The 26,109-nt window shown below is 42.5% G+C and overlaps 1 protein-coding gene across 1 annotated transcript; it reads left to right on the forward strand.

Moving 5' to 3' along the window:
• TMEM71 (transmembrane protein 71) lies at window positions 1-24,863 on the forward strand. The gene is made up of 8 exons (XM_068983940.1): window positions 1-40; window positions 1,463-1,523; window positions 2,470-2,682; window positions 4,522-4,694; window positions 12,680-12,865; window positions 17,270-17,345; window positions 21,149-21,210; window positions 24,835-24,863. Exons 1-8 carry the CDS (start codon window positions 1-3, stop codon window positions 24,861-24,863), a joined length of 840 nt encoding a protein of 279 aa, XP_068840041.1.
• Window positions 24,864-26,109: the final 1,246 nt, after the last annotated feature.

Consider the following 26,109-nt stretch of genomic DNA (forward strand, 5'->3'; position numbering starts at 1 on the left):
ATGTACCAAATATCTCAACTGATGTCAACACCAGTAGCAAGTAAATGTAAGAGAACTGCTCTACGCAATTATCTTTTGAACGATTAGATTCCTTTTAGCAATTTCCCTGCTTTGATTTTGCTGATACTCATACCATTAACCATCTGTCAGTAGCTTGTGCTTCTTAAATGCCAGCGTTCACTTTGGCAATGATTTTGACTTCATTTCTTTCCTTGAGAGAAATGTGATATTTTTCCTTTTAGTAGGAAAAAAAATCACTTTTTAAAAAATGTCTGTGCATAAACGTGAAAGGAGATTGTTTATCAGCTACTATTAAGATGCAAAACGGTTTGTCTATAAAAAAAATACTGAATGATTTTGATAGCTACTTACAGAAAATATGGGCGTTGTTAAAACGGTAGTGGTTTCAAATTTCTTCCTTCCTCTTGTCATTTGCTTTTTCCCCAAACCCTGCTTCTAACCCTCCCTCACACACCTACAATTTTCTTCTTCAAATCAGCCAACTCAATCTGAAAGTCTAAGCTCCTTTCTTTGTCTTAGATATTAATTATCAGTAACGGAACCAAGTTTCACTGAGGCTGTCTATTATAAGTATTCACACCATTTCTATACAATATAAAATGCTGCAATAGCATTTAGAATATTAATCAACTGCAACTTTTCACAACTGAAATCTGTTGCCAGCCCTTTGGTTAAACTGGAATGAATGAATGCATGCTCTTTTTTAGAAAATTAAGAATATTCACAGGTGTCATACATTGGAAAATCATTTATAGAAAACAGAAATTTTTTTCCTCCAACCTAATAGAAGTGCCTTCAGACGCACTAATGAGAGAGAATCTAGGCAGATGATTGAATTCCTCAAATGACTGCATAAGCTAAACTAACCAGCACGTTGGGTAATTGATTTGGGTTTTCGACAGCTTCCCACAAGACATTTTCTTCCTCTTTTTCATGAGTCAGTTTGATGCTAATGGTTTATTATTTTTGTTGTTGTTCAGTTGGTAAGTCATGTCTGACTCTGCAACCTCACAGCCTGTAGCCCCCCAGGCTCCTCTATTCCTGAGATTTTCCAGGCAAGAATACTGGAGTGGGTTACCATTTCCTTCTCCAGGGGATCGTCTCAACCCAGGGACTGAACCCGGAGTTTCCTGCATTGGTAGGTGGATTCTTTACTGCTGAGTCACTAGCGAAGCCTAGTTTATTATTGCCTCGTCCAAACTAAGGAGTCTCTCAAGGAGTGTTGAAGGAGAGATGAGACAGAATATAGAAACCCCTGGATTAGGTCTTGCTCCGGTAGAGTCCTGAAAATGAGTTATGTTAGTCATGAGTCACTGGAGGGTTGCACCTGCTGATATCTGCCAAGGCTGGGACATCAGCTAGTCACACCCTCCACTGTGTGCAATCATGCATGTTGATGCAGTGTGATAAATTTGTATTTCTCTCTCATTTGCTTACACAGATTCTTCCCAGTCGGAGAAAGAATGTGCTGTAGAGCCGTCTCCCCCATGTATTCTCCCAAGGTATTCTAGGGGACTTTTCTCATGAAACATCAGTCAGATTTTTTCCTGTATGCATTATTTTGTTGTATTCTTGACTTGGTGATCCAGCAGCTAAGACTCTGTGCTTCCAATGCAGGGGGCCCAGGTTACATCCATGGTGGGGGAACTAGATACCATATGCCACAACTGAAAGATCCTGCATATGGCCAAGCCAAAAAAAAAAAAAACCTCTTAAAAAAATATTTGTGTCTTTATTTGGCTGAATCAGGTCTTAGTCGCAGCTGCCAGATCTTTCCTTGCGGTGGTCAGACTCTCTATTGCAGCACGCAGGCTTAGTTGCTCTGTGTAGCATGTGGGATCTTAGTTCCCCAACCAGGGATGGAACCCATACACCTTGCCTCACAAGGCAGATTTTTTTGTTCTTTTTTGCAAAGCAGATTCTTAACCATTGGACCACAGAGAAACCCCCCCAAAAGATCTCTTTGACTGCATTTTCTCCTGTAACACATTAGTGTCTGGTGGCTGTGTAGTTGCCATTTCCCTATTACAGTGACAAGAGTGAGGATGTAGCGGTTGGAGGGCTCTTCAAAGAAAGGGTGGGGCGTGAAAGATGCTCTGAGCTTCCAGCATCCCAGGTAGGCTGTTTTGCAATTTCTTCCATCCAAAAAAATGGATCATGTCAAGGACGGGGTGGAGGGGGCATCATATGTCAAAGAAACCAATTCACCCTAAGTTTTCATCAAAGTGTTTGAAACAGAAGGAAGCACTAAATGTGCTGTAGTTCAGTGGTCTCACAGGTGAAGAGATGAAGCTCAGAAGATTAAGAGAGACACCATCAGAATTGCAGAAGTAGTTGGTCATCAGGAAGGCAAAGAGGTGGTTTTCCTCCACAGTGACTACATGTGTGGTTTGTGTGTGCCTGGATTAACCAGATATAGGCTGAAAGGGCTTAATCGTCCCCCTGTAGCTCTGTCTGTGATTTCCTCAATGGTGACAGTCCCTTTGAGGGTTGCTCCGGAGATCCCCTGATGGGCTCCCCGTTCACCTGTCGACGAAGTCCCAGACTTCTCACCAACGGCTACTACATCTGGACAGAAGACAGTTTTCTCTGCGACGAAGACGGCAACATAACCCTGAGCCCCTCCCAGACCAGGGTTCTCTACAAGGAGAACTTAGTCAGGTAAGTAGAGGAGGTTAGGTCAAAGGATCAGCACTCCAGCCCATCTGTCAATTATTCATTCATTCACTCATTGGGTCATTCAACATTGTTTATAAGCAGCCTATTTCTGCTGCAGATCATGGGAGTACACGGGCTCATAAGAAGCAGGGGTGGCTGACACATGAAAACGAACAAAATTTAAGAACTGGGCTGTCCTTGGTGGTCCAGTGATTAAGACTCCATGGCAGGGAGTTCAGACTTGCTCTCTGGCCGGGGAACTAAGATCTTACATGCTGTAATATGTGATAAAAAAATAAAGAAAACTTTTTTTTGGGGGGGGATTTAAAGTAATGAAGATGGGCTTCCCTGGTAGCTCAGTGGTAAAGAATCCGCCTGCCAATGCAGGAGACATGGGTTCGATATCTGATCCTAGGAGATCCCACATGCAACTAGGTTCAAGTGGCACAACTATTAAGCCTGTGCTTTAGAGCCTGGGAGCTGCAACTACTGAGCCTATGGGCCCTAGAGGCCATGCTCTGAAACAAGAGAAGCCACCACAATGAGAAGCCCGTGCACAGCAACTAGAGAAATGCCCGCACAGCAACGAAGACCCCGCACAACCAAAAATAAATTAATTAATTAAAAGAATGAACTAGTTTTTTTAAAAAAGCAATAGAACTGCTGGGATAGAAGCCTGGATGGAGGGTAGCAGAAGGGAGAAGGAAGGGAGGCCCATTTTCTTTGGCAGGAGAGATTAAAATGAGCTTCCTTGAGAAGAAGATGATTGATTTGATGTTAATTAAGACAGATGTAGGAAAGAGCACTTCCTGAGAGAGGGTACAGGTATGGAGCCCCGAGAGACCCTGATACAGTGTGAGGAATGGCAAGTCGTTTGGAAGAAATACAGATTATGGTGGAAAGACTGCTCTCCACGAGAGGAGACTAAACCCAGAAGCAGGGCTGGATGGAGGGGGTTACGTTCCAGCTTGAAGAATCTGGGCTTTATTCTGTAGATTGACAGGAGCGCTTGACAAATTGTCAGATTCATCCTTAGCATGGTAACACTGCTTTTAAGGTAGAGGATGGATTGTTGGATTGTTGGGTATGGGGACACATGGAGAACCAAAATCTTTGGAAATGCAAACCCAATCAGGTCACCACCATCTGCTTCTCCTTGCCATACTTCAGAGCCCTTTATGTTAAATTCTAACTCCTTCACATAACAGTCAAGGTTATTATCGGACCTCTTTTTACCTAGCATGACTCAATATGAGACTATTTGTTTGTTTATCCCAGAAAAGCCTTCCTTGTCTCCAGAGCAGCCCTAGTTGACACTGTCAGAACACACATGCACACAGCACCGTCACCAAGGGCAGAAACGATGGAGCCAGACTGCCTGGGTTTGCCTCCCAGCTATGTCAGCTACTAGCTGTATGACTTCAGACAAGTTATTTAACTTCTTTCTGCCTCAGTTTCCTGATCTGAGATATGGGGTAGCAGTAGTACCTACCTCACAGGGCTGTTCCAAGGATAATGTGAGTCACTGGACGTAAATCACTAAGAAAGACACCAAACACAGGATGAGGTCAATGAAAGTGTTCGCTATATCTGCATTACTTTTGTCTTTCGACCCGAGGTTTTGTCTCTTATCTCAATATCCTTGACATTGATGCAAGCACCTGGCACATACAGGAATTTAAGAAACTTCTCTGGAATTAATGGAGGAAAAACGATGAAATGAGCTTCATGGACCTAGGCGACAGACACGTGCCCCGTGTGTCTGCCTTTACGGAATTCTCTGCTTTGACCGTGAGTTGACTGCTATTGGTTATTCACCTTACTGCTTTCATTTCTCTCCAGAATATTTAGAAAGAAAAGGAGAATCCGCCGTTCTTTTTCTTCTCTCTTCGACCTCAGTGCCTCTGAATCCTGGCTGCATGGGAGCATCTTTGATGATGTTGACTCCTCCCCCAGTGAGGATGTCTGGTTGGAGGGGGTCAGGAGGCTGGAAACAAACCACTGCAAAGAAAATGGTGAGTTTGAACCTCTTTTTTCCATGGTGAGGTAGCATTTCCAAATGGGCAGTAGCAACCACATGGTTCTGGACCAATGTTAAATCCAGAGACAATAGTCATTTTGATATAAAGGATGAACCACCTTTTAAATAATCACCTAAAGTCCTCTCCACACTGCTTATGTGATCCAAATGTATTTATCTGCATCTCATGCAAAATAAGCCTAATTTAAATGTGCAAATTATTAAGCTGATAATACCTGGAACATATCTGCACATTTCCAATGGATCTTTTCTGTACAGGACATGGGTAGACAAAGGATACTGGAATCAGAATTCAAGTCTTAGTTTGGGCACACTGTGATAGTTACTTAACTTTGCTAAGTCTCAATTTCCTCATTTTAAAAATAAGATATGTATACATAGTGTAACACATATACATACTCTTATCAAAATTTATGCTATATGTATAATTATATATATAATATACACATATTATATAGTACACATTATGTGATATTAATATATCTAAATATGTATGTATAGATACATATATAAATATAGTGATAGGAACTCAAAGCACATCTTTTTTCTGATGGTTATATATTTTTATTTAATCAAGAAAATATAATAAAATGGTTACATACACATACAAGTATTTTTAATACTAATTCACACCATATACAAAACCCAATCTGGGGTGGATATTAGACCTAAATGCGAAAACAGGGCCTATAAATCTTCTTGAAGAAAACTTAGGACACTATCATCACAACCTTTCCCAAGCAGACCTTTTTTTGGATAGGACCCAGAAAGCACTAATTAGAAAAGGGGAGAAGAAAAGTAAGATAAAATGATTTTCTGAAGACCCAGTTCAGAAAATGAATACAGACAAAAACCATTTTACACAGCATATTAAAGAGTGGCAATGAATTGAGAGAGTAGCATTGACACTTACACACTACCTTGTGTTAAAAAAATAGGAATGGCTAGTAGGAAGCTGCTGTATAACACAAGGAGCTCAGCTCGCTGCTCTGTGATGATCTAGATGAGGGGAGTGGGCAGGTGAGAGGAAGGCTCAGTTCAGTTCAGTCGCTCAGTCGTGTCCGACTCTTTGCGACCCCATGAATCGCAGCACGCCAGGTCTCCCTGTCCATCACCATCTCCCGGAGTTCACTCAGACTCACGTCCATCGAGTCAGTGATGCCATCCAGCCATCTCATCCTCTGTCGTCCCCTTCTCCTCCTGCCCCCAATCCCTCCCAGCATCAGGGTCTTTTCCAATGAGTCAACTCTTCGCATCAGGTGGCCAAAGTACTGAAGTTTCAGCTTTAGCATCATTCCTTCCTAAGAACACCCAGGCCTGATCTCCTTTAGGATGGACTGGTTGGATCTCCTTGCAGTCCAAGGGACTCTCAAGAGTCTTCTTCAACACCGCAGTTCAAAAGCATCAATTCTTCAGCACTCAGCTTTCTTCACAGTCCAACTATCACATCCATACATGACCACTGGAAAAACCATAGCCTTGACTAGACAGACCTTTGTTGGCAAAGTAATGTCTCTGCTTTTCAATATGCTATCTAGGTTGGTCATAACTTTTCTTTCAAGGAGTAAGTGTCTTTTAATTTCATGGCTGCAATCACCATCTGCAGTTATTTTGGAGCCCCCCAAAATAAAGTCTGCCGCTGTTTCCACTGTTTCCCCATCTATTTGCCCTGAAGTGATGGGACCAGATGCCATGATCTTCGTTTTCTGAATGTTGAGCTTTAAGCCCACTTTTTCGCTCTCCACTTTCACTTTCCTCAAGAGGCTTTTTAGTTCCTCTTCACTTTCTGCCATAAGGGTGGTGTCATCTGCATATCTGAGATTATTGATATTTCTCCCAGCAATCTTGATTCCAGCTTGTGCTTCCTCCAGCCCAGCATTTTTCATGATGTACTCTGCATATAAGTTAAATAAGCAGGGTGACAGTATACAGCCTTGACATACTCCTTTTCCTATCTGGAACCAGTCTGTTGTTCCATGTCCAGTTCTAACTGTTGCTTCCTGACCTGCATACAGATTTCTCAAGAGGCAGGTCAGGTGGTCTGAAATTCCCATCTCTTTCAGAATTTTCCACAGTTTATTGTGATCCACACAGTCAAAGGCTTTGGCATAGTCAATAAAACAGAAGTAGATGTTTTTCCAGAACTCTCTTGCTTTTTCCATGATCCAGCAGATGTTGGCAATTTGATATCTGGTTCCTCTGTCTTTTCTAAAACCAACTTGAACATCTGGAAGTTCACGGTTCACGTATTGCTGAAGCCTGGCTTAGAGAATTTTGAGCATTACTTTGCTAGCATGTGAGATGAGTGCAATTGTGCGGTAGTTTGAGCATTCTTTGCTATTGCCTTTCTTTGGGATTGGAATGAAAACTGACCTTTTCCAGTCCTGTGGCCACTGCTGAGTTTTCCAAATTTGCTGGCATATTGAGTGCAGCACTTTCACAGCATCATCTTTCAGGATTTAAAATAGCTAAACTGGAATTCCATCACCTCCACTAGCTTTGTTCATAGTGATGCTTTCTAAGGCCCACTTGACTTCACATTCCAGGATGTCTGGCTCTAGGTGAGTGATCACACCATCATGATTATCTTGGCCGTGAAGATCTTTTTTGTACAATTCTTCTGTGTATTCTTGCCATCTCTTCTTAATATCTTCTGCTTCTGTTAGGTCCAGACCATTTCTGTCCTTTATCGAGCCCATCTTTGCATGAAATGTTCCCTTGGTATCTCTAATTTTCTTGACGAGATCTCTAGTCTTTCCCATTCTGTTGTTTTCCTCTATTTCTTTGCATTGATCACTGAGGAGGGCTTTCTTATTGCTCAGAGAAAAGGAATATATGTATACACATAGCTGATTCACTCTGCTGCACAGCAGTGGGAGCACAGAGCCCGAACCACTGGGAGTTACATTACTCTTTTAACAAAGAACAGGCTTGGAGCTTTCCCCTACAAAAGTATTTAGTGCAAATTAAATAAGGTCTCATGTTCACTGTACTTGTTCTTACATTTACTTTTTCTTTAGGACATTTAAATGAGTATTATAAAGTTTCCTTTAAAGTAAAAGACTAAGGTGAAACAATCTAAGAAAATTTTAAGTGGCTAGGAGTTAAGAAGGCTCTGGGAGGTGGCAAAAATCAGGTGAACTCTCCGTGGATGTTTAAAGTCTGGGAATCGCCACTCTAAAGGCATAGTCTCACATTTTTGGAAATTCACATGTGGTTTTTCCCATTGCTGCCTCTTCAAAATATGTCCAAACAATCCTAAAGCAATTGGATTGCAGCAGTGCTGCACGTGCATGAGGTATCTTGGTAAAACTCTCATGGTTTCCGAATGTCTTCTAAATATAACAAAATCAACTACCCCCACTCCCAATCAGTAATTAGTCAACCCGGGTGCACATGGGACTTTGAAAGCACTCATCTCTGCTGTCAACTGTAATCAAATCTTCCCCAGACTTCTTGTTTTCTGGATTTACCCAAAGCCCCCTGACTTTTATCAGCAATTCCTTTTTCTCTGGAAACATCGCCGAGTTAGAAGACTCGAGAGAAGAATTCAAAATTAAATTGTTTTGTCGTGTTCTCTCTGGGCAATGGATGCAATCAAAACTTACTTCCTCTGATTTTCTTTGCCTTAATTTTTCAGGCTAAAATGGGCTTTTTTTGTGGTGTTGGTGTTGTTGCCTATTTTGTTTATCCTCAGCTCACCCCTTCCACAGCTGCATCCAGACACCTTTCCTCATTAGCTGCAATTCATTCCCTAGCTCTGATGTTTCGTGGCTGCCCAGATCCAATGCTGCAATTTGGACTGCGTCCTCAGAGTCCATGAGTCATGCTGATAGAGGACCCAGGATCTAGACAGGGAGGACTCATCAGGGCTTCCAGCTCTATTTCTGCCAGTCCCAAGAAAGAAAGATACGATGACCTCAGACAAGGTACCCCCATCTGAGGTCTGCAGTTTTCTCTTGATCTAGTGCCTTCTCCATAAATGTCTTTGATGGCAACATCTGTACATGGCTTTGCGTTTCCCTCTATAGCAAGTGATAATGCCTATTTTGTATGTAAGGATAGGGAACTTGCTTGGAAGAATTAGATTCATCCTTTTAAAACAAAAGCAAAAAAAAAAATCAGAAGCCAACCACACAATTTAAATAAACCAAGAGAAACAGAATGAAATTAATATCTTCAAATATAATCCCCAAGAACTATTTATTGATATGTTCTCTGGATTATGCAGGGCTTCCTTCATAACTGAGATGGTGAAGAATCTGCCTACAGTGCAGGAGACCCAGGTTTGATCCCTGGGTTCGGAAGATCCTCTGGGGAAAAAATGGTAACCCACTCCAGTGTTCTTGCCTGGAGAATCCCATGGACAGAGGAGCCTGCTGGGCTACAATTCATACGGTCCCACAGAATAAGATGTGGCTGAGTGACTTTCACTTATTTACTGCATGATGATTCTTTCATTTATTATTTTTAACATGTTTTTCTATTTAATTTTGGCTGTGCTGTATCTTTGGTGCTGCACATGGGCTTTCCTCTAGTTGCAGCGAGCTGGGGGCTACTTTAGCGGCAGTGTGTGGCCTTCTCATCGTGGTGACTTCTCCTGTTTCGGAGCACGGGCTCTAGAGTATGAGGGCTTCAGTAGTTATGGCACACGTGCTCTGTAGTTGCAGCTTCTGGACTCCAGAGCACAGTCTCAATAGTTGTGGCACACTGGCTTAGCTGCTCTGCAGAGTGTAGGATCTTCCCGGGTCAAGGATCAAACCTGTGTCTCCGGCATTGACAGGTGGATTCTTCACCACTGAGCCCCCCCCAGGAAAGCCCCTTTCATTTATTATTAAGGTTAGAGGGGGAAAAAAATGTCAGTGAACGGAAGTGTGAACTAGGGGAAAACCATGTCTTTTCAGAGATGAAAATTCTTTGATCATTTTTTGTTAAGACTCTTTTGTCTGTAAGAACTTTTAATCTTTTTTTCTCTTTTTAATGCCATCTCTTCTTTTAGAATTTTCTTTTAGAAATTTCTGTGCAATATTTCCAGAATTCTACATGAGATACATTTTTATCTCATCTAACTCTCAGTGGCAAAGCGTAAGTTCAACAGAGCAGCTTTGCGCAACGGCACAGGAATATTTTTACTGTTGTCGCATCCTCATCACGTCTCCCCAGATCTTAGTTCAACGCCACTCTTGAATACATAATTAGCCACAAAAGGTACCAGTTCCCTCTCACTTCCATGTGAATATGACCACACAGCTTCCTCTCTTTTTTAAAAACAGCTTTATGGAGATATAGTTGATATATATATATATATATATATATATATATATATATATACACACATATATACTTCCCTGGTGGCTCAGATGGTAAAGAATCTGCTTGCAAAGCAGAAAACCTGCATTTGATCTCTGGGTGGGGAAGATCCCCTGGAGAAGGAATTGGCAACCCACTCCAGTATTGTTGCCTGGAGAATCCCAAGGACTGAGGAACCTAGAAGGCTACAGTCCACAGGGTCGCAAAGAGTCAACATGACTGAGCGACTAACATGCCACACCACACACATTCTATACAACTGTGCCAACTGGACATTTACAGGAGGTTTTTAAGGTCAATATTGGCTGTATATGATCTTTACTCAAGATATCAGAGCCCAGCATCCCTCCAATACTGCAAGATTTAGAGTAAGAGTAGTCCATGGGGTTGCAAAGAGTCGGACATGACTGAGTGACTAAGCAAGTGCCGTTGCCCAGGAACAGCATAGCACAGTCGATATACGCAGATGTTCATCTTTAATATGAACACTGTGATGAGCTTGGATATTTGCAAACTCCCTGTAATATCACCACAGTCAAGGAACAGACATCCAACACCTCCCAGCATTTCTTTGTGTCCCTTTGTGGAGTTTTTTTTGTCTTTTGTAGAGTTTTGGGTGTTTTTTTTTGGTCTTTTGTGTGTGTGTGTGTGTGTGTGTGTGTGCTAAGAAAAAAAAAAACTACCTTCTCAACACATTTTGAAGTACATAAAATACCACATTGATATCTATAGCCACATGTGTAGCAGAGCTCTAGAACTTATTCATCTAGCATCACTGAAACCTTTTATCTGTTGAACAATTCCCCTTAGCCCCCTCCCCCCTCCCCCCCAGCAGCCACCCTTTTATTCTCTGCTTCTCTGATTTTGACTATTTTAGATACCTTGTGTATAAGTGTAATCATGTGATATTTGTCTTTCTACGACTGGCTTATTTCATTTAGCTGAACCTCCTAGTTCATCGTGATGATGCAAATGGCAAGAATTTATTCATTTGCCTATTGATGAACACGGGTTCTTTCCGTATCTTAGCCATTGTGTTTAGTGCTGCAGTAAACAAGGTCCAGGACCTCCTCTGCAGCCTGGGCATTACTGGATGCTCAGCATGGTTCACTTCCTACCATTTCCTTTTTCTATGACAAGCAGCAAAGATGCTTCTGCAGACTGCTTTATCAAGAGGCAGCAAGTTGCGGGCGGGAGGGTAGGAAGGAGCCTGCAGGGTTGGCAGGAATTCCCATGTCCAAAAGCATCAGTTCATTGGTTCAGTATCCAGGCCTGTCCTGTGTATTAAATATGGTTTCACAACATCCCTGGGCTTTATTCCTTTAGATACTAGTGGCACCCTATCCCTTCTCCCCTCCTGAAGTTGTGACCATCCAAAATAACTCCAGACATTGTCAGATGTCCTCTGGGAAGAGAAATGACTTCTGGTTAAGAAGCACTGCTATATGAGGACCCCAAGAGTCTCTTGGAGCTCCACAGTCACTCCCAGCTTCCAGAACAGGGCTAGGACTCTTTCCACCACTCACTGCTGAGTGAGCACCTCAACACACAAAGCGCCTCACAGTACTCCCATCCTCCAAGTTGCCCACAGGACAAATCTGAGCTCCTGGATGAGCATGACCCATGAGGCCCTTCATGATTTTGATCACCACTTAGCAATTCCAAGTAACTCAGCTGATAAAGAATCCACCTGCAATGCAGGAGACTCCAGTCTGATTCCTGGGTTGGGAAGATCCTCTGGAGATGGGATAGGCTTCCCACTCCAGTATTCTTGCCTGGAGAATCCCCGTGGACCGAAGCACCTGGCGGGCTACAGTTCATGGGGTTGCAAAGAGTTGGACATGACTGAGCTACTAAGCACAGCACTAGCAATCCAGCCAGAACCATCTTCCAGGACTGCCCACACTCAGGGGCTCCTGTCTGGCCACATAGGAGGGCTCGTTCTTCTGGGAGCCCGCCACATTCTGTCCGGGGCTGATGTCTTTCTTTCTTCTTTCCCTTCTTTCTTCCCCTCCCCTCCTCCCCCTTCCCCCTCCCCTCGCCCTCTGTCTGTCTGTCTCTTCCTGGCCTTTGCTCTTCCTTCTGTTTTTCTGCAAGCCCTCCTCCTAGGCCTTCAGGTTTCCGCTCAAGCACTCAGACACTCCCTCCCAGGCTCCATCTGGACACTTTCTGCCAGGTTTCCGTGCAGTGATGACCTCTTTGCCTCCTGACTGTGGGCCGGTGCGCCTGTCCCTCCCCAGCCACGGATGGCACACAGCACTGTCTACTCTGACTTCTGATGCCCAGCCTCCCGAACTGCGTCACGTAAGCAGTTATACAATAATTCTGCATTGAACGACTCCATGGATGCGCCTGCCCCAGGCCTGTGAAGCTTTGGCCTTCCCCTCGACGCTGGCTCCCCTTCCCAAATGTCTCGGGCTTGGCGCCTTCTCAGGGGGCTCAGTCACCCGTAGGCTGCCTCCGGCTCTCCTCTCTGCTGTCATTTCCCCTTCGTCACTTATGCTCCATGGAAATAGAGGTTAGGAAAAAATGTTTCTGCTTGTTCAGTTCCAATTCTCTGTGCTTCTTGAGACTATTGCTATGATCATTAGAGTCACGGAAATCACACACACACACACACACACACACTGAACCTCTCTGCTCTTCCAGGAGGTGATTTTGACTGTTCTCTGACTGATGACTGGGAGTCACAGAAGCTGAATGCAGAGTCTGTGAAAGCCTCCTTCTCCGGCCCCGTTGCCTCTCAGAGACCCAGAGAAAAGTCCCACGGCTTGTCTCCTCAGTCCCAGTGGACAGCTTCTGAACGTTTCCAGGAAGATGCATTGGATCATCCAAGTGAGTTTTTTTTACCCTTTGCTGCACCCGCATAAGTCCTCCTTTCAGGGCCTGGAAGTGACTAACGTCCCCTTAGGTGCTGGCATCAGCCTGCAACCAGGTGATGCATCCACAGAGGAGGTGACTGACCTGGAGGAGTCATCGCGGAGGCACTAGAAAAACAGGATTTGCAGTGTTTTCTTTGTTTTTAAAAAACCCTGAAGACATTTGGGAAAATACTAAGCGTGACTAAAGCTGAGTTGTGCTCATGCATAGGTATCTGTGATCATCGTCTTCATATCTAGCTGTGTGTTTGATATAGTCTAGAAGAAGGAAATAAACAAGAGAAAGAACATTCTTTCATGCTATGCCCCTGGCAAGGAAAGTCAAAAGATATCAAGGCCTTGATGCTTGCTGTCAGTAGTAAATCTGAAATAAATTCAGCAAGCATCTCCCTTAATCTCTATGCTAATATCAGGTAGAACAGGTTTCCACACAGTGTTGCCTCAAGGCGCTGTCTTGTCCCCAGCTTGACAAGTTTCAAAGCCCAGTTCCCACTTCAGTTTACCCAACTCTCCAAAATGTCACATTTTCATCTGTAAAGGGAGATAATCGTAATTCCTACCCTGTATGGATAAATGATTGAAATAATCCTCAACAAGCGCTTAGCATCATGTGCCATGTATACTAAGCGCTCCAAACATGTGATGTTACGATTACCTAAGATGGAAGATTAAACAAAAAAATAATGTCTTCTCTTTCTTCGCCTTCCTCAAATCCTGAATATTTATCTCACTGACCACTTCTACTCCCAAAGACCAACATGACCTGCTTCATTTTGTTCCCAGTGCAGCTATTAGATAGGTGTTAAGGATTTTTTAAAATTCCCTTTCCGGGGGTCAGGATGACCGGGACAGCAGTGTTTATTGTTTAGACAGTTTCCAGCTGACAGTTTCATGTCCCGCCTCCTCCAGGGAGTCCACCCTGTTTTCTGGGGAAGAGGTCTTCAGCGACCCCTTTTCGTATTCCTCCAGCTCTCAGGACTCCCCTCTCTCTTGCCCATTTCTTGTGCTGTTCTTGAATGTTTACTTTTGTATCTCCCCCATGAGGCCATCAACTCTTTCAGGATGGTGGTTACCATACCTTAGGCATCTGTAGAGTCCCAACTGCCTGTGTAGTGCCTGGCACAGAACAGGGGCTCCAAGATAGTGGTGGACTAGTTAAATGAGCTGTCTCCATTTTACAGAATAGAATACTCAAGTTCCAGTAGGCCAAGTCAGCCTTTGTAGGAGTTCTTTGTTGTGTCTGGAATGTCTCCCAACGGCTATATACATGGAAGTCCCCTGCTGCTGCTGCTGCTGCTGCTGCGTCACTTCAGTCGTGTCCAACTCTGTGCGACCCCATAGACAGCAGCCCACCAGGCTCCCCCGTCCCTGGGATTCCCCAGGCAAGAACACTGGAGTGGGTTGCCATTTCCTTCCCCAATGCATGAAAGTGAAAAGTGAAAGTGAAGTCACTCAGTTGTGTCCGACTCTTCGCAACTCCTTGGACTGCAGCCTACCAGGCTCCTCTGTCTATGGGATTTTCCAGGCAAGAGTACTGGAGTGGGGTGCCATTGCCTTCTCCGGGAAGACCCCTGCTCTTCCTTTAAGGTCCTGTTAGAGGAGATCACCTCTGCGGGGTCTTCTCTGCCCTGTGCTGGTGGGTGGAGGTAGTACTTGGCTTCCCCAAGATGCCATAGTGCCTGGCACCACTTATCTCTCTCTTGGCGTCATCTTCCTTTGCTTCACTTGGCTGTAAAGCCCTGAGGGGATGAGGTCTTCATCTGATGCTGTTTTATCTCCTTCATGTAGGTTTTGAGTGTGCAGACTGTTTGAGGTACTGATCCATATGCTAAAGGTATAAGTGTGCCTGGCATCATTTTATCAGTCAGGGTTTTTTGAGTTCCAGCGGAGGAGAACCCAACTCAAAATGGATTGATCAGTCATTGAATGTATTGGTTCATATTAATAAACATTCCAGGCAAAGATTCCAGGTCTCTGTCGGTCTCTTTTCCTCTGTCCACTTTACTTTTTGAAATGCTCTTTATTACTCCAAGGTAGTTCTGCTGGCTCTGTGCCTGCAGCTTCCCCTGTTCAAAGTCAGCAGAAACAGACTCTAGACTTAGGAGAAGAGGGCCGGTTACCTTGGCTCTGGAAGGGTCCCAACTACACAACAAAACCTATCCCTTTGTCAGTAAGTATATGAAGATCCAGGGGCTTGCCAGGTGATGCTAGTGATAAAAAACCTGCCTGCCAGTGCAGGAGATGTAAGAGGCGTGGACTAGATCCCTGGGTTGGGAAGACCCACTGGAGAAGGGCATGGCAACCCACTCCAGTATTCTTGCCTGGAGAATCCCATGGACAGAGGAGCCTGGCAGGCCTATGGTCCAGAGGGCTGCAAAGAGTCGGACATGACTGAAGCGACATAGCACACATGCCTGCATGTGAAGCTCCAAGTGGATTGGAGCGCATCAAAGGCTGGAGGGAAATCAGATGGTCCACTGGAACCACGCACTAGGAGGACGGGAGAGGGGACTTCTCAAGGAAAATATGGGCACTGCTGCTGAAGAACAGCAAATAGATGCCAGCTATTGTCAACAGTCTGATGGGGAAACAGAGAGAAAGAAAACAATAATTTTAATTCAGTGTGGAAATTTTGTTGATGGAGACATGCATGAAGTATAATAGGATTTCAAAGACAGAGCAGCTAAGGGCCAAGGGGGAGGTGAAGACATCCAAGAAGACTTCCTGAAGGAGTTTGCACTTGAGCCAAGCCAAAATTAATGCTAAGTGAATGGCTACTGATTGAATGAATCAATGAACACCTTGTCCACAATCACAACGCATGTCTTTATAGAACTTGAATTTAAACCCAGTCTTCCTTCCGTATTCAAGTCTAGGGATCTTTGCAGTTTGTCAACCTACACTTATTTCTGTGAGAAAATATGTTTCAAATTCCACATGAAATCAGAGGAGGCTAAGAATAGAAACACACTTTAGAAGGATGGTTGAGTGTTCGATTGAACCCACAATAACTTATTTAAATCTCTGTGTATATTAATAGGAAATACTGTATATGTGCAGTGATGTCATTCACAACTGCTCTATTTTGCATTTGCCCATCTTCAATGTTTCGCCCATATTATGGACTAAGTAGGTTCTTGTTAGCTGACTCAATCTCAATTCAGAACGCAAATAGCAAAAATAAATACATGCAGAGCTCAAAGTCCTTACAAGTTTTAAACAACTTGCAAAATTGAGCTTTTGAAGCATTTGGAAAAAATGAAGCTGAGATCTGTTCTATTTTCCTTTAGATCTTTACGTGGTCATCCTTAAAGCAGCTCTGATTCCATTTAGGTGGTTAAAATAAGACTCAGAGTCACAACTGGTTTAACTCTTCCTTTTTATAACTGCTGGATGATTTGCAGTCCTTTCCACCATGGCTCAGTAGCACTGAAGTATTTTAAGATAGTGAAAAGTTTTGCAAGGACAAATAGTTCAGACTATTTATTCTCTTTTTTAGCCCTTTAGAGACTCCCAGTATGCCAAGTTGCCATTCTTTTACCCACCCTATTTCAGACAAAACATGATGTTCTGGGTAGACTTGGTTTTTCAGTCTTGGCTCTGGCAGCACATAGCTCCGTGACCTTGGATGAATTTCGTCACTTGAAATTTGGTCTTCTCATTTGCAGAACTGTGATCATGGTTCCTGCCTCCCAGTCTGGTCATGTTGATGAAATGAACTGATGTATGAAAGCTCTTTGTGAGTTATAAGGCACTCTACAAAATTTAAACTTTAATATTATAGTCATCATCCCAGTTAGATTTCTGACATTAGCATCAATTCTACAAAGCCTTTTCCAACATTGAGGTAAAAGGCAAGCTCCAAATTGTCTACATAGTACAATCGCTTATGTTTTAAGTGTTAGGAAAAAACTGATAATTTTCAGAAAATTTCTAATGAATGGCCCTAGACAGCATTTGATAATTTGATCTTATTGCCATGCTGTGCCATGTCACTTCAATGGTATCCAACTCTTTGTGACCCTGTGGACTGTAGCCTGCCAGGCTCCTCTGTCCATGGGATTCTCCAGGCAAGAATACTGGAGTGGGTTGCCATGCCCTTCTCCAGGGGATCTTCCCAAACCAAGGTTCAAACCCACGTCTCCTACGGCTCCCACATTGTATGCAGATTCTTTTCTGCTGAGCCACCAGGGAAGCTCTTAATCATATAACTTAGGACAAACTTCTTGAACTGACATACATTTAAAAACCATTGTTTTTTTGGTGTATCAGAAAAAAAGTTTTAGTGTGATTTTGTTGTTCCAAGACTACTTAATCAACAATGATTTCTAATTCATATATTTTTTATTTTTCCTGTTAGAAACCAGTTTGTTACGAGAGGTCTCCTTTCAAGCAATTCTGCTTGCTGCATGCTTAATCATTTCTGCCTGTGCAAGGTAATTTAGCTTTTTATGTTCATGCAGTGGTGTTTCATAATTAATGAAGCTGTAATTGATTGATGATTTCCTTGCCTTATTCCACAAAGCGTTTTAGGTAGCTTTGTGGTTAAGATTTGTCCATTTTTCTGTCCATTGGCTTTTTATCTACTACCTCCCTCCTCCCATTATCTCACAAAACGCACCAAAGGCAGTGAATCTTGCTGCCTTGCATCGATGCATTATCAATGCTTGTACCATGCATTATCCTTTGTTTAAATCCTCAGTGACTCCCTGTTACAGATACAATCTAAGTAACCCTACGTGGAGTTCAAGGGCATATGCCATCCCCACCAGGGCGCTTGGAGTTCCCACTGGGACTCTATCTTTCCCAGTATATTTTCATAACTTCACATAAAATGTCTTCTCAGCTTCTCAGAGGACATAATGCTCTTGGCTGATTATAGCCATGTTTCGGTCCCTCTGTCCAGCGTGTCCTTCCTATGCTTTTCTTACCCAAGTCTCCAGGGCAGTCATCAAGTCCCTTCTGTAAGCCCACTTGGGCCTCAAGGCCTTTGCACTTGCTATTTATTCTGCCTACTACAGTCTTTTTTCCCTGGAGAAACAATAACTTGTGCCCTTACTTCTTTCTGGTTATCTGTTCAAATGTCACATCGGCAGAGAGTCCTTCCCTGACAACCATATTTAGACAGAATACCATTCTCTATCACACACATCTCGCTTGGCTTTTCTCTAGAGCATTTATCACGACCTGACCTAGCCTATGTTCGTGTGTTTAAAAGTTAATGCTCTCTCTCTCCCTACAAGATTGTAAGTTCCTTGAGAACACAGATACTGTGCTAGGGCCTCATCGATATTTGTTGAACCAATGAAACAGGAATGAATGATACATCTTGGGTCTTGTGGTCCTCGTACTCTGGTTAGTACATGCTGCGTCTCCTCAAGTCCTTCCTCTTGATGGTCAAGTGCCTCACATCACTTGGGAGAGTTGTATTTTTAAATACGAAGTCCTGGATCCCATCCCTGGAGATACCAATTTAGATCTAGTGAGAATCCATACTTTAAAACAGCTTCCCAGATAATTATGAGGTTTGGAAAGTATTTTTAGATCATAATGGGACCAAACGAACAAAAAGGGGTGGGGGCCAGTGCTGTAGTTAAAAATAAAGTTGCAGAATTCTGTATTATATATCCCAAGTCGGGGGAGTCACGGTGTACATTAGCATAATAAAGGCTCAGTGAAATAACATGGTGAAGAAACCTGTTCAGCTTTGCTTAACTTAGCTTTTCCCAAGCTTAGCTGTTCATGGAGACTTTTCTTTATTTCACAGGACTATTAATGGAATGTTCCTCTTAGGTTAATTCATGTAGAAACTTCCCCCTTAAGAGGAAAACTAAACTCCTTTGGGAACTTGATTCCAAAAGGTAGCATTTAGATAGGGGAGGAAAAGGAAACTTGACAGCTGAGAAGCCTGACAAACACTACCTTGATACGGTAAGAATAGCGTTTCACCTCTCAGTTCAGTTCAGTTCAGTCGCTCAGTCATGTCCCACTCTTTGCGACCCCGTGAATCACAGCACGCAAGGCCTCCCTGTCCATCACCAACTCCTGGAGGTCACTCAGACTCACGTCCATCGAGTCAGTGATGCCATCCAGCCATCTCATCCTCTGTCGTCCCCTTCTCCTCCTGCCCCCAATCCCTCCCAGCATCAGAGTCTTTTCCAATGAGTCAACTCTTCGCATGAAGTGGCCAAAGTACTGGAGTTTCAGCTTTAGCATCATTCCTTCCAAAGAAATCCCAGGGCTGATCTCCTTCAGAATGGACTGGTTGGATCTCCTTGCAGCCCAAGGGACTCTCAAGAGTCTTCTCCAACACCACAGTTCAAAAGCATCAATTCTTTGGCACTCAGCCTTCTTCACAGTCCAACTCTCACATCCATACATGACCACTGAAAAAACCATAGCCTTGACTAGACGGATCTTTGTTGGCAAAGCAATGTCTCTGCTTTTGAATATACTTTTTAGGTTGGTCATAACTTTTCTTCCAAGAAGTAAGCGTCTTTTAATTTCATGGCTGCAGTCACCATCTGCAGTTATTTTGGAGACCAAAAAAATAAAGTCTGACACAGTTTCCCATCTATTTGCCATGAAGTGATGAGACCAGATGCCATGATCTTCGTTTTCTGAATGTTGAGCTTTAAGCCAACTTTTTCACTCTCCACTTTCACTTTCATCAAGAGGCTTTTTAGTTCCTCTTCACTTTCTGCCATAAGGGTGATGTCATCTGCATATCTGAGGTTATTGATATTTCTCCCTGAAATCTTGATTCCAGCTTGTGCTTCCTCCAGCCCAGCATTTCTCATGATGTACTCTGCATAGAAGTTAAATAACCAGGGTGACAATATACAGCCTTGACATACGCCTTTTCCTATTTGGAACCAGTCTGTTGTTCCATGTCCAGTTCTAACTGTTGCTTCCTGACCTGCATATAGGTTTTCTCGAGAGGCAGGTCAAGTGGTCTGGTATTTCCATCTCTTGAAGAGTTTTCCACAGTTTGTGGTGATCCATACAGTCAAAGGCTTTGGCATAGTCAATAAAGCAGAAATAGATGTTTTTCTGGAACTCTCTTGCTTTTTCCATGATCCAGTGGATGTTGGCAATTTGACGTCTGGTTCCTCTGACTTTTCTAAAACCAGGTTGACCATCAGGAAGTTCATGGTTCATGTATTGTTGAAGCCTGGCTTGGAGAATTTTGAGCATTACTTTGCTAGCATGTGAGATGAGTGCAATTGTGTGGTAGTTTGAGCATTCTTTGGCATTGCCTTTCTTTGGGATTGGAATGAAAACTGACCTTTTCCAGTCCTGTGGCCACTGCTGAGTTTTCCAAATTTGCTGGCATATTGAGTGCAGCACTTTACCAGCATCATCTTTCAGGATTTGAAACAGCTCAACTGGAATTCCATTGCCTCCACTAGCTTTGTTCGTAGTGATGCTTTCTAAGGCCCACTTGACTTCACATTCCAGGAGCATACAAATTTTTCCTTTGTTTTTTTCTAGAAGTTTCACACTTTGTGGCTTACATTTCAGTCTATGACTCATTTTGAGTTGAGCTTTACGTTAAGATATGATGTCTATGTGGAGTTTCATGCTTCTGCATGTCTAAACAACTCAACAGCATTTGTTGAAAAGAGTCTCCTTTCTCCATTGCATTGCTTTTGCACTTCTGTTAAAAATCACTCAACTTGGGCTTCTCTGGTGGTTTGGTGGTAAAGAAGCCACCTGCCAATGCAAGAAACACAAGTTTCATCCTGGTCCAAGAAGGTCCCACATGCCTCGGAGCAACTAAGCCCCTGGGCCACAGCTACTGAGTCTGTGCTCTAGAGCCAAGGAACCGCAACTCTTGAGCCCATGTACTACAACTCCCAAAGCCCCCGCACACTAGAGCCCATCACCACAGCAAGAAAACTACAGCCCTGAGAAACCCACAAACCACGACCAAGAGCAGACCCCATTCACCACAACTAGAGAAAAACGCACAGGGCAATGAAGACCCAACAGTCAAAAATAGATACATAAAATTTTTAAACATTAAAAAACAATCACTTAACTTGTATCTATTTCTGGGCTTTCTCTTCTTTTCCATTTGGCTATATTTCTACCCTTTTGCCAATACTGCACTGTTTCAGTTACTGTCATTATATAGTATCCTAAATTCATTCATCTATAGCGAGTCTAAAAGAACATCTCACGTGTTGGAAATATACAATCAGTTTGCTAAGCCTGAGCAATCCTGCTGTTTCAGGTGGTTTCTGGGAGGAATCATAGCCAGTGTCTTCTCCTGTTCCTTGGTGATAATCATTGCTTGTAAGTAACTATTTTCCACATTACTGCTCTGATTCCCGTATTTTATTCCAGTTTGAGGCATTTAAAAATATTTTCTCAAAATTGAAAAAATAATAATAAAAATATTTTCTCTTGCTCTTCCGAGATGTTGTCAAGTCATCCTTTTTCAGCCTTGCCAAATATTTCAAAGCCACCACCTGCACTTGGTATGTATTCCTTGTGTTATCATTGTTTGTACAAAGATAACCATAATCTGACATCTGAGAAAGCTTTCTGCTGAGCAATGGATGGCAATGACTACATGTAGGAAAGGTCCTGACTCTTTGTCCTGAAGAATAATTTCTATTACCAACCTGTCTCCTAAATACTTATACCAAAATAGATAGAATTAATTTTTAAGGCAGCAAAACTTAGGAAATAATATGAGTTTTAAATTTTTTTAAGTAGTCTTTGAAGGGATTTTATAGATTATATAGCACTGCACTGCATAAACACCTCATATTAAAAGGCCTTTATCTTAAAGTTTCCTAAAGAGCTGGCAAACTGCCTGTGAAATGATCTCAGTTACAAACTGATTTCTCCACCATCTCTCACCCACTTAATGATCCCCCTGTATGCTGACTGCATGGTTCAGCATATTTCAAAAGGTTACTGGGGTCTGGGTGAGATGCTCACAGAATCTCAAACAGTCTGCAAAGTGCCCTCCCCTTGCAAGACGGATTGTCTTAATTGCCTTCACTTCAATATGGCTCTCAGAGGCAAAGTCCCAGAGCTTGGAGGCTGAGGTCTGTAATTCAAATTAGTTTACTGGGCTTCGCTCTTGACACTCTGTTGCCCTATTTATGAAATCCTTGTATTTAACTCTGAAATCACAGCAGGGCTTAGCGAAGATTTATTTTGTTTTGGACTCCAGCCAATATAGATTTACTGACACCCTGAGCAATGTTTTCCTTCATTTCCTGGCATTCCAGGTTTCTAGGGACAGGTATTGGTAGAGCTAAGTTTTATCTAACCTGATAGGTAGAAAATTGGGTCCTGAGGTCACCAGAGAAATCCTTATTCTTTAGCCTTTGTAAATTAATGTTGTTGTTGTTCAGTCACTAAGTTGTGTTTGACTCTCTGCAATCCCATGGACTGAAGCACACAGGCCTCCTCTGTCCTCCACTATCTCCCAGAGTTGGCTCAAATTCATTAAATTAGTGACATTTGTTTGAATTCCTCCTAAGAGGGACTTACCTGGTGGTCCAGTTGGGGAAATAAGGTCCCACATGCCACATGGCATGGGCAAAAATTTTTAAAAAGTAAAATAAAATAAAACCTTCCTGAGATGCCCAATTTTCTCCCTCTAGCTGTGGGACTGCACACAGGCCTGTCTCACACGAGGTTAACTGTAGATGTACATGGGTGCTCAGCTTTTGGTGCAGGCTGAACTGGACTAGCATATAATGTCTGAACAAAAGACTCAATGGCAGAGTTGTTTTGTAACCCAGCTCACAGAAATGTCAGATGGTGTACATTGTATAAATCCATTTTCTTTGGGTTTCAAGATGAATATGTGCAATTAATCAGAACAAGTATCATCTTGTTAGAAAGCTCTGTAATGAGGGCAGAGTTTCTCAAAGCACAGCACTGGGGACATCTGCTCTAGAATCAACTGGGTAATTTATTTGAAACCAGTTGTATGGATTCCAATTCCAGACTTCTGAATCCAAGTTTGTGGGGGAGGGGCTCTTTATTTTTAATCACCTCTTCAGATAATTCTTTGCACATTAACTAAGAAAGTCTTGGAAAGATGGTCTGTAAAAACCTTTATCCCTTGATTTCTGAAATGGCATTGCTTAACCTAACAGTGTCTTCATTTAGAACTCACAATGTGTTCTGCGCTGTGCTGGGTGTCCAGTAATGCTCAGCAGATGTTTACCGAGCCTCTGCCAAGGGTCAGACACCATTGTTGGGTGCCAGGGTTATGATGCCAAGGCCTCAAGATTTGAGTCTAATTAGAAGGACTTGTGAAGGGCGAGATGAAGTTGTGTTTTTAAGTCAATAAGTGCAAGCATAGAGTTAGCACAGAGGCTGTGGGACCACCAGGGGCGATGTTTGGCCAGACCAGGAGAGATGACGAGGGTGGGCAGGGAAGGCTGGCTGGATCAGCCAGTGTCTGAGCTGCAGGGGTTATGTCATCTATTGCTTTAAGGGTGTCGCCCACTGTTCTGTGCTCCTCCTAAAAGAAATTATATCAAGACCAGGATGATGTTTCCGTTTTAAACACTCTCATCTATAGTCTCATTTATGGAACAAGATCACTTCTTTGATTACTTGTATACATACTTCAACTTGTTTTTCTCTCATTCCCTCTCTGTTTTTTTTTTTTTCACCCTGTTTCCCACCCTTCCGACCTCATATACACACACTCTTGCAGTCAAGATCTGAAAACAAGGACTATTGACTTCATTTCCATATCTGATGCCTTGAAAAGAGTAGGTACTGTACTCCATAAATATTCATTGAATGTATTTGCTGCATCATTTCTTAAAGTACTTCCTTTAGAGCCAAGAGCTCTGAGCCTGTATGTTAAAGATTTTGCAGCTCTCTTCCTCACATATAAACATATCCAGAAACCAGTCAAAGACATGATTATTAGCATCAAGAGTCAATAAGTCTCCTCTAAGAACCAAGGATGAGAATCTAAGGGAGATGAGGACAAGTGCTGTGCTTGGTTCAACATTGTGGAGCAGCCCTTCCATACCTGTCCTGCACCGCACATAGTTAGATAGATAGCGTGCCTGTTTTTTTTTTTTTTTTTTTAACATTTTATACTTCTCAAGTCACATCTCTTTTCATAACATTATACAGTTCTTACTCAACTGCCTTCTTGGTTAAATTTAAAGCCTTCGAGTTTGGGGACTGTCTGTACTGCTCACCATTGGCTCAAAGTCCCCTTTCCAATGAAGGTCATCAGAGGTACCCCATGTCACCAAAACCAAGTTAGCATCAGATGGGTCCATTTTGCATTTATGACATCATAGCAGCAAAATGGGTAACATCTCTTGTCCTACATTCCCATGCAGGAATGGATGTTTATATAGTTGGTGAATGAGTGAATCAATTTTGTTGTCGTTTAGTTGCTAAGTTCTTTGCGACCCCATGGATTGCAGCTCACCAGGCTCCTCTGTCCATGGGATTCTCCAGGCAAGACTATTGGAGTGGGTTGCCATTTCCTCCTCCAGGGGATCTTCCCCACCCAGGGATAGAACCCACATCTCCTGCATTGGCAGGGGGACTCTACCACTGAGCTACGTGGGAAGCCTTGAATCAATTTTAGGGAGTAGAAATACGGGGAAAACTCACTTGTTACTCTGTAGGGATTTCTATCCTAGAAAGGGTGGGGAGAAAAGAAGGACAATATAAAATAGTAGTTAACTAAGTACCAAGCTGGGTTTAGGGACAAAAGGCTCTGTAGCCTGTCCCAGGAAAGAGAGAGAACTGAGAACTGGGAGTAGGAAGGAAAGACCTGGGGCTCCCCTGTCCTAGTTCTGATTATTTAAGGTAGTTCCACACACTCACTCATGCAGTAATTCAAGTAGATACTGCATTTCTTGTGTATGTGGATAAATGATGAATTTCTTTTCTCCTTTCTCTGAGCAGGTTTGCCAAAATCTGACAACGATTCATGAGGGCCTCTGATGAATGTCTTCAATCTGAATATCCAGAAATTGTCTGATTTGTGGTCTGTTTGGAATCAACTGTTTATTGGAGAGAGTGCACAATTGGATAATTGAGGGAAAAAAAGGATTTTTATTTGGTTATGTCGGTTTTTTCAAAAAATCTATTTTGCCCTCACAATGATAGTATGCTCATGAAAATAATATTAATTTGTCTTTCCTTTGCAAACACTAGCAGTTGGAAGGGAAAGGACTGGGAAATGTGACAAAGAACAAACCACCTGGATGAATGGTCTCCTATTATACCTTATACCTTAAGGCAATGGTTCTCAAACATTAGTTTTTGTTAGAGAAGTCTATGAGGAGCTTATAACAATGCAGGTTCCTGGGCCTTCCTGTCTATACCTATCCTTTGATGAACTGCTGCAGTTGAACAAAGAAAGGGAATTTACATAATCAACACTGACTCAAAAGTAAATAAATGTGGTCTACATAAAATACAATGTAGAAAAAGTTAGCAGTTCTCCCCAAGGAAACCTTGTAATTGAAGGTGGTGACAGTAGATAATGGTTGATGGAAAACAGGCAGGAGAGAGCCATTTTTTAGACAGTTCTTCTTTTGAACCAATTTCTTTACCAAGTTTTCAATCATCTTGGAACTCATGACTACTTTTCACTCAAATTTAAATTCAAGCAAACATACAACAACAACAAAATCCTTTAGGGGCAAAATAAAGGCAAAACACCATAGTGCTTTAAAATATGTAAAAAAATGGTATGGTTACACATGCATTATAGGAGATATTCCCTCTCCATTCCTCTTGCTTCATATATATTCCCAAAGCAAACGTGGCCTGCAATTCAGATTTACTTTGTATGGTATTCTTTAACTAGAAATTTGTATGGAGAAAATTGCCTGTGTTTAAAATGGTCAAAATATCACTTTTTCTATTGATTGTACTTAATGCATTTTTTTGTTGTTGAAAAAGTATTATACTAATAAATAAAAGGAGTCATCACTGACTTGTTTTGATCTAATACTGGTTGATATATTGCTCTGAAGGTGTAATTAGCATTTGCAATCAATTAATTTTAGGTAAAGTAAATTACCGTCCATCATGTAGGTGGGCCTTGTGCAATCAATCGAAGGCTTTAAGAGAAAAAACTGGAGTTTCCTGAGTAAAAAGGAATTCCACCTACAGATTGCAACAAACAAACGCTGCCTGCATTTCCAGCCTATAGACTCAGGACCACAATAT

The sequence above is a fragment of the Capricornis sumatraensis genome, chromosome 11, assembly GCF_032405125.1.
Source record: "Capricornis sumatraensis isolate serow.1 chromosome 11, serow.2, whole genome shotgun sequence".
In the NCBI taxonomy this organism is placed as follows: Eukaryota; Metazoa; Chordata; class Mammalia; order Artiodactyla; family Bovidae; genus Capricornis; species Capricornis sumatraensis.

Excerpts from the sequence above, each read along its gene's own strand:
- TMEM71 (XM_068983940.1), top strand. The coding sequence starts at position 1 with ATGTACCAAATATCTCAACTGATGTCAACACCAGTAGCAA. Across the intron at positions 4,695-12,679 it reads AAACCACTGCAAAGAAAATG|GAGGTGATTTTGACTGTTCT; the intron begins GTGAGTTTGAAC and ends CTGCTCTTCCAG. Across the intron at positions 21,211-24,834 it reads CTTGGTGATAATCATTGCTT|GTTTGCCAAAATCTGACAAC; the intron begins GTAAGTAACTAT and ends TTCTCTGAGCAG.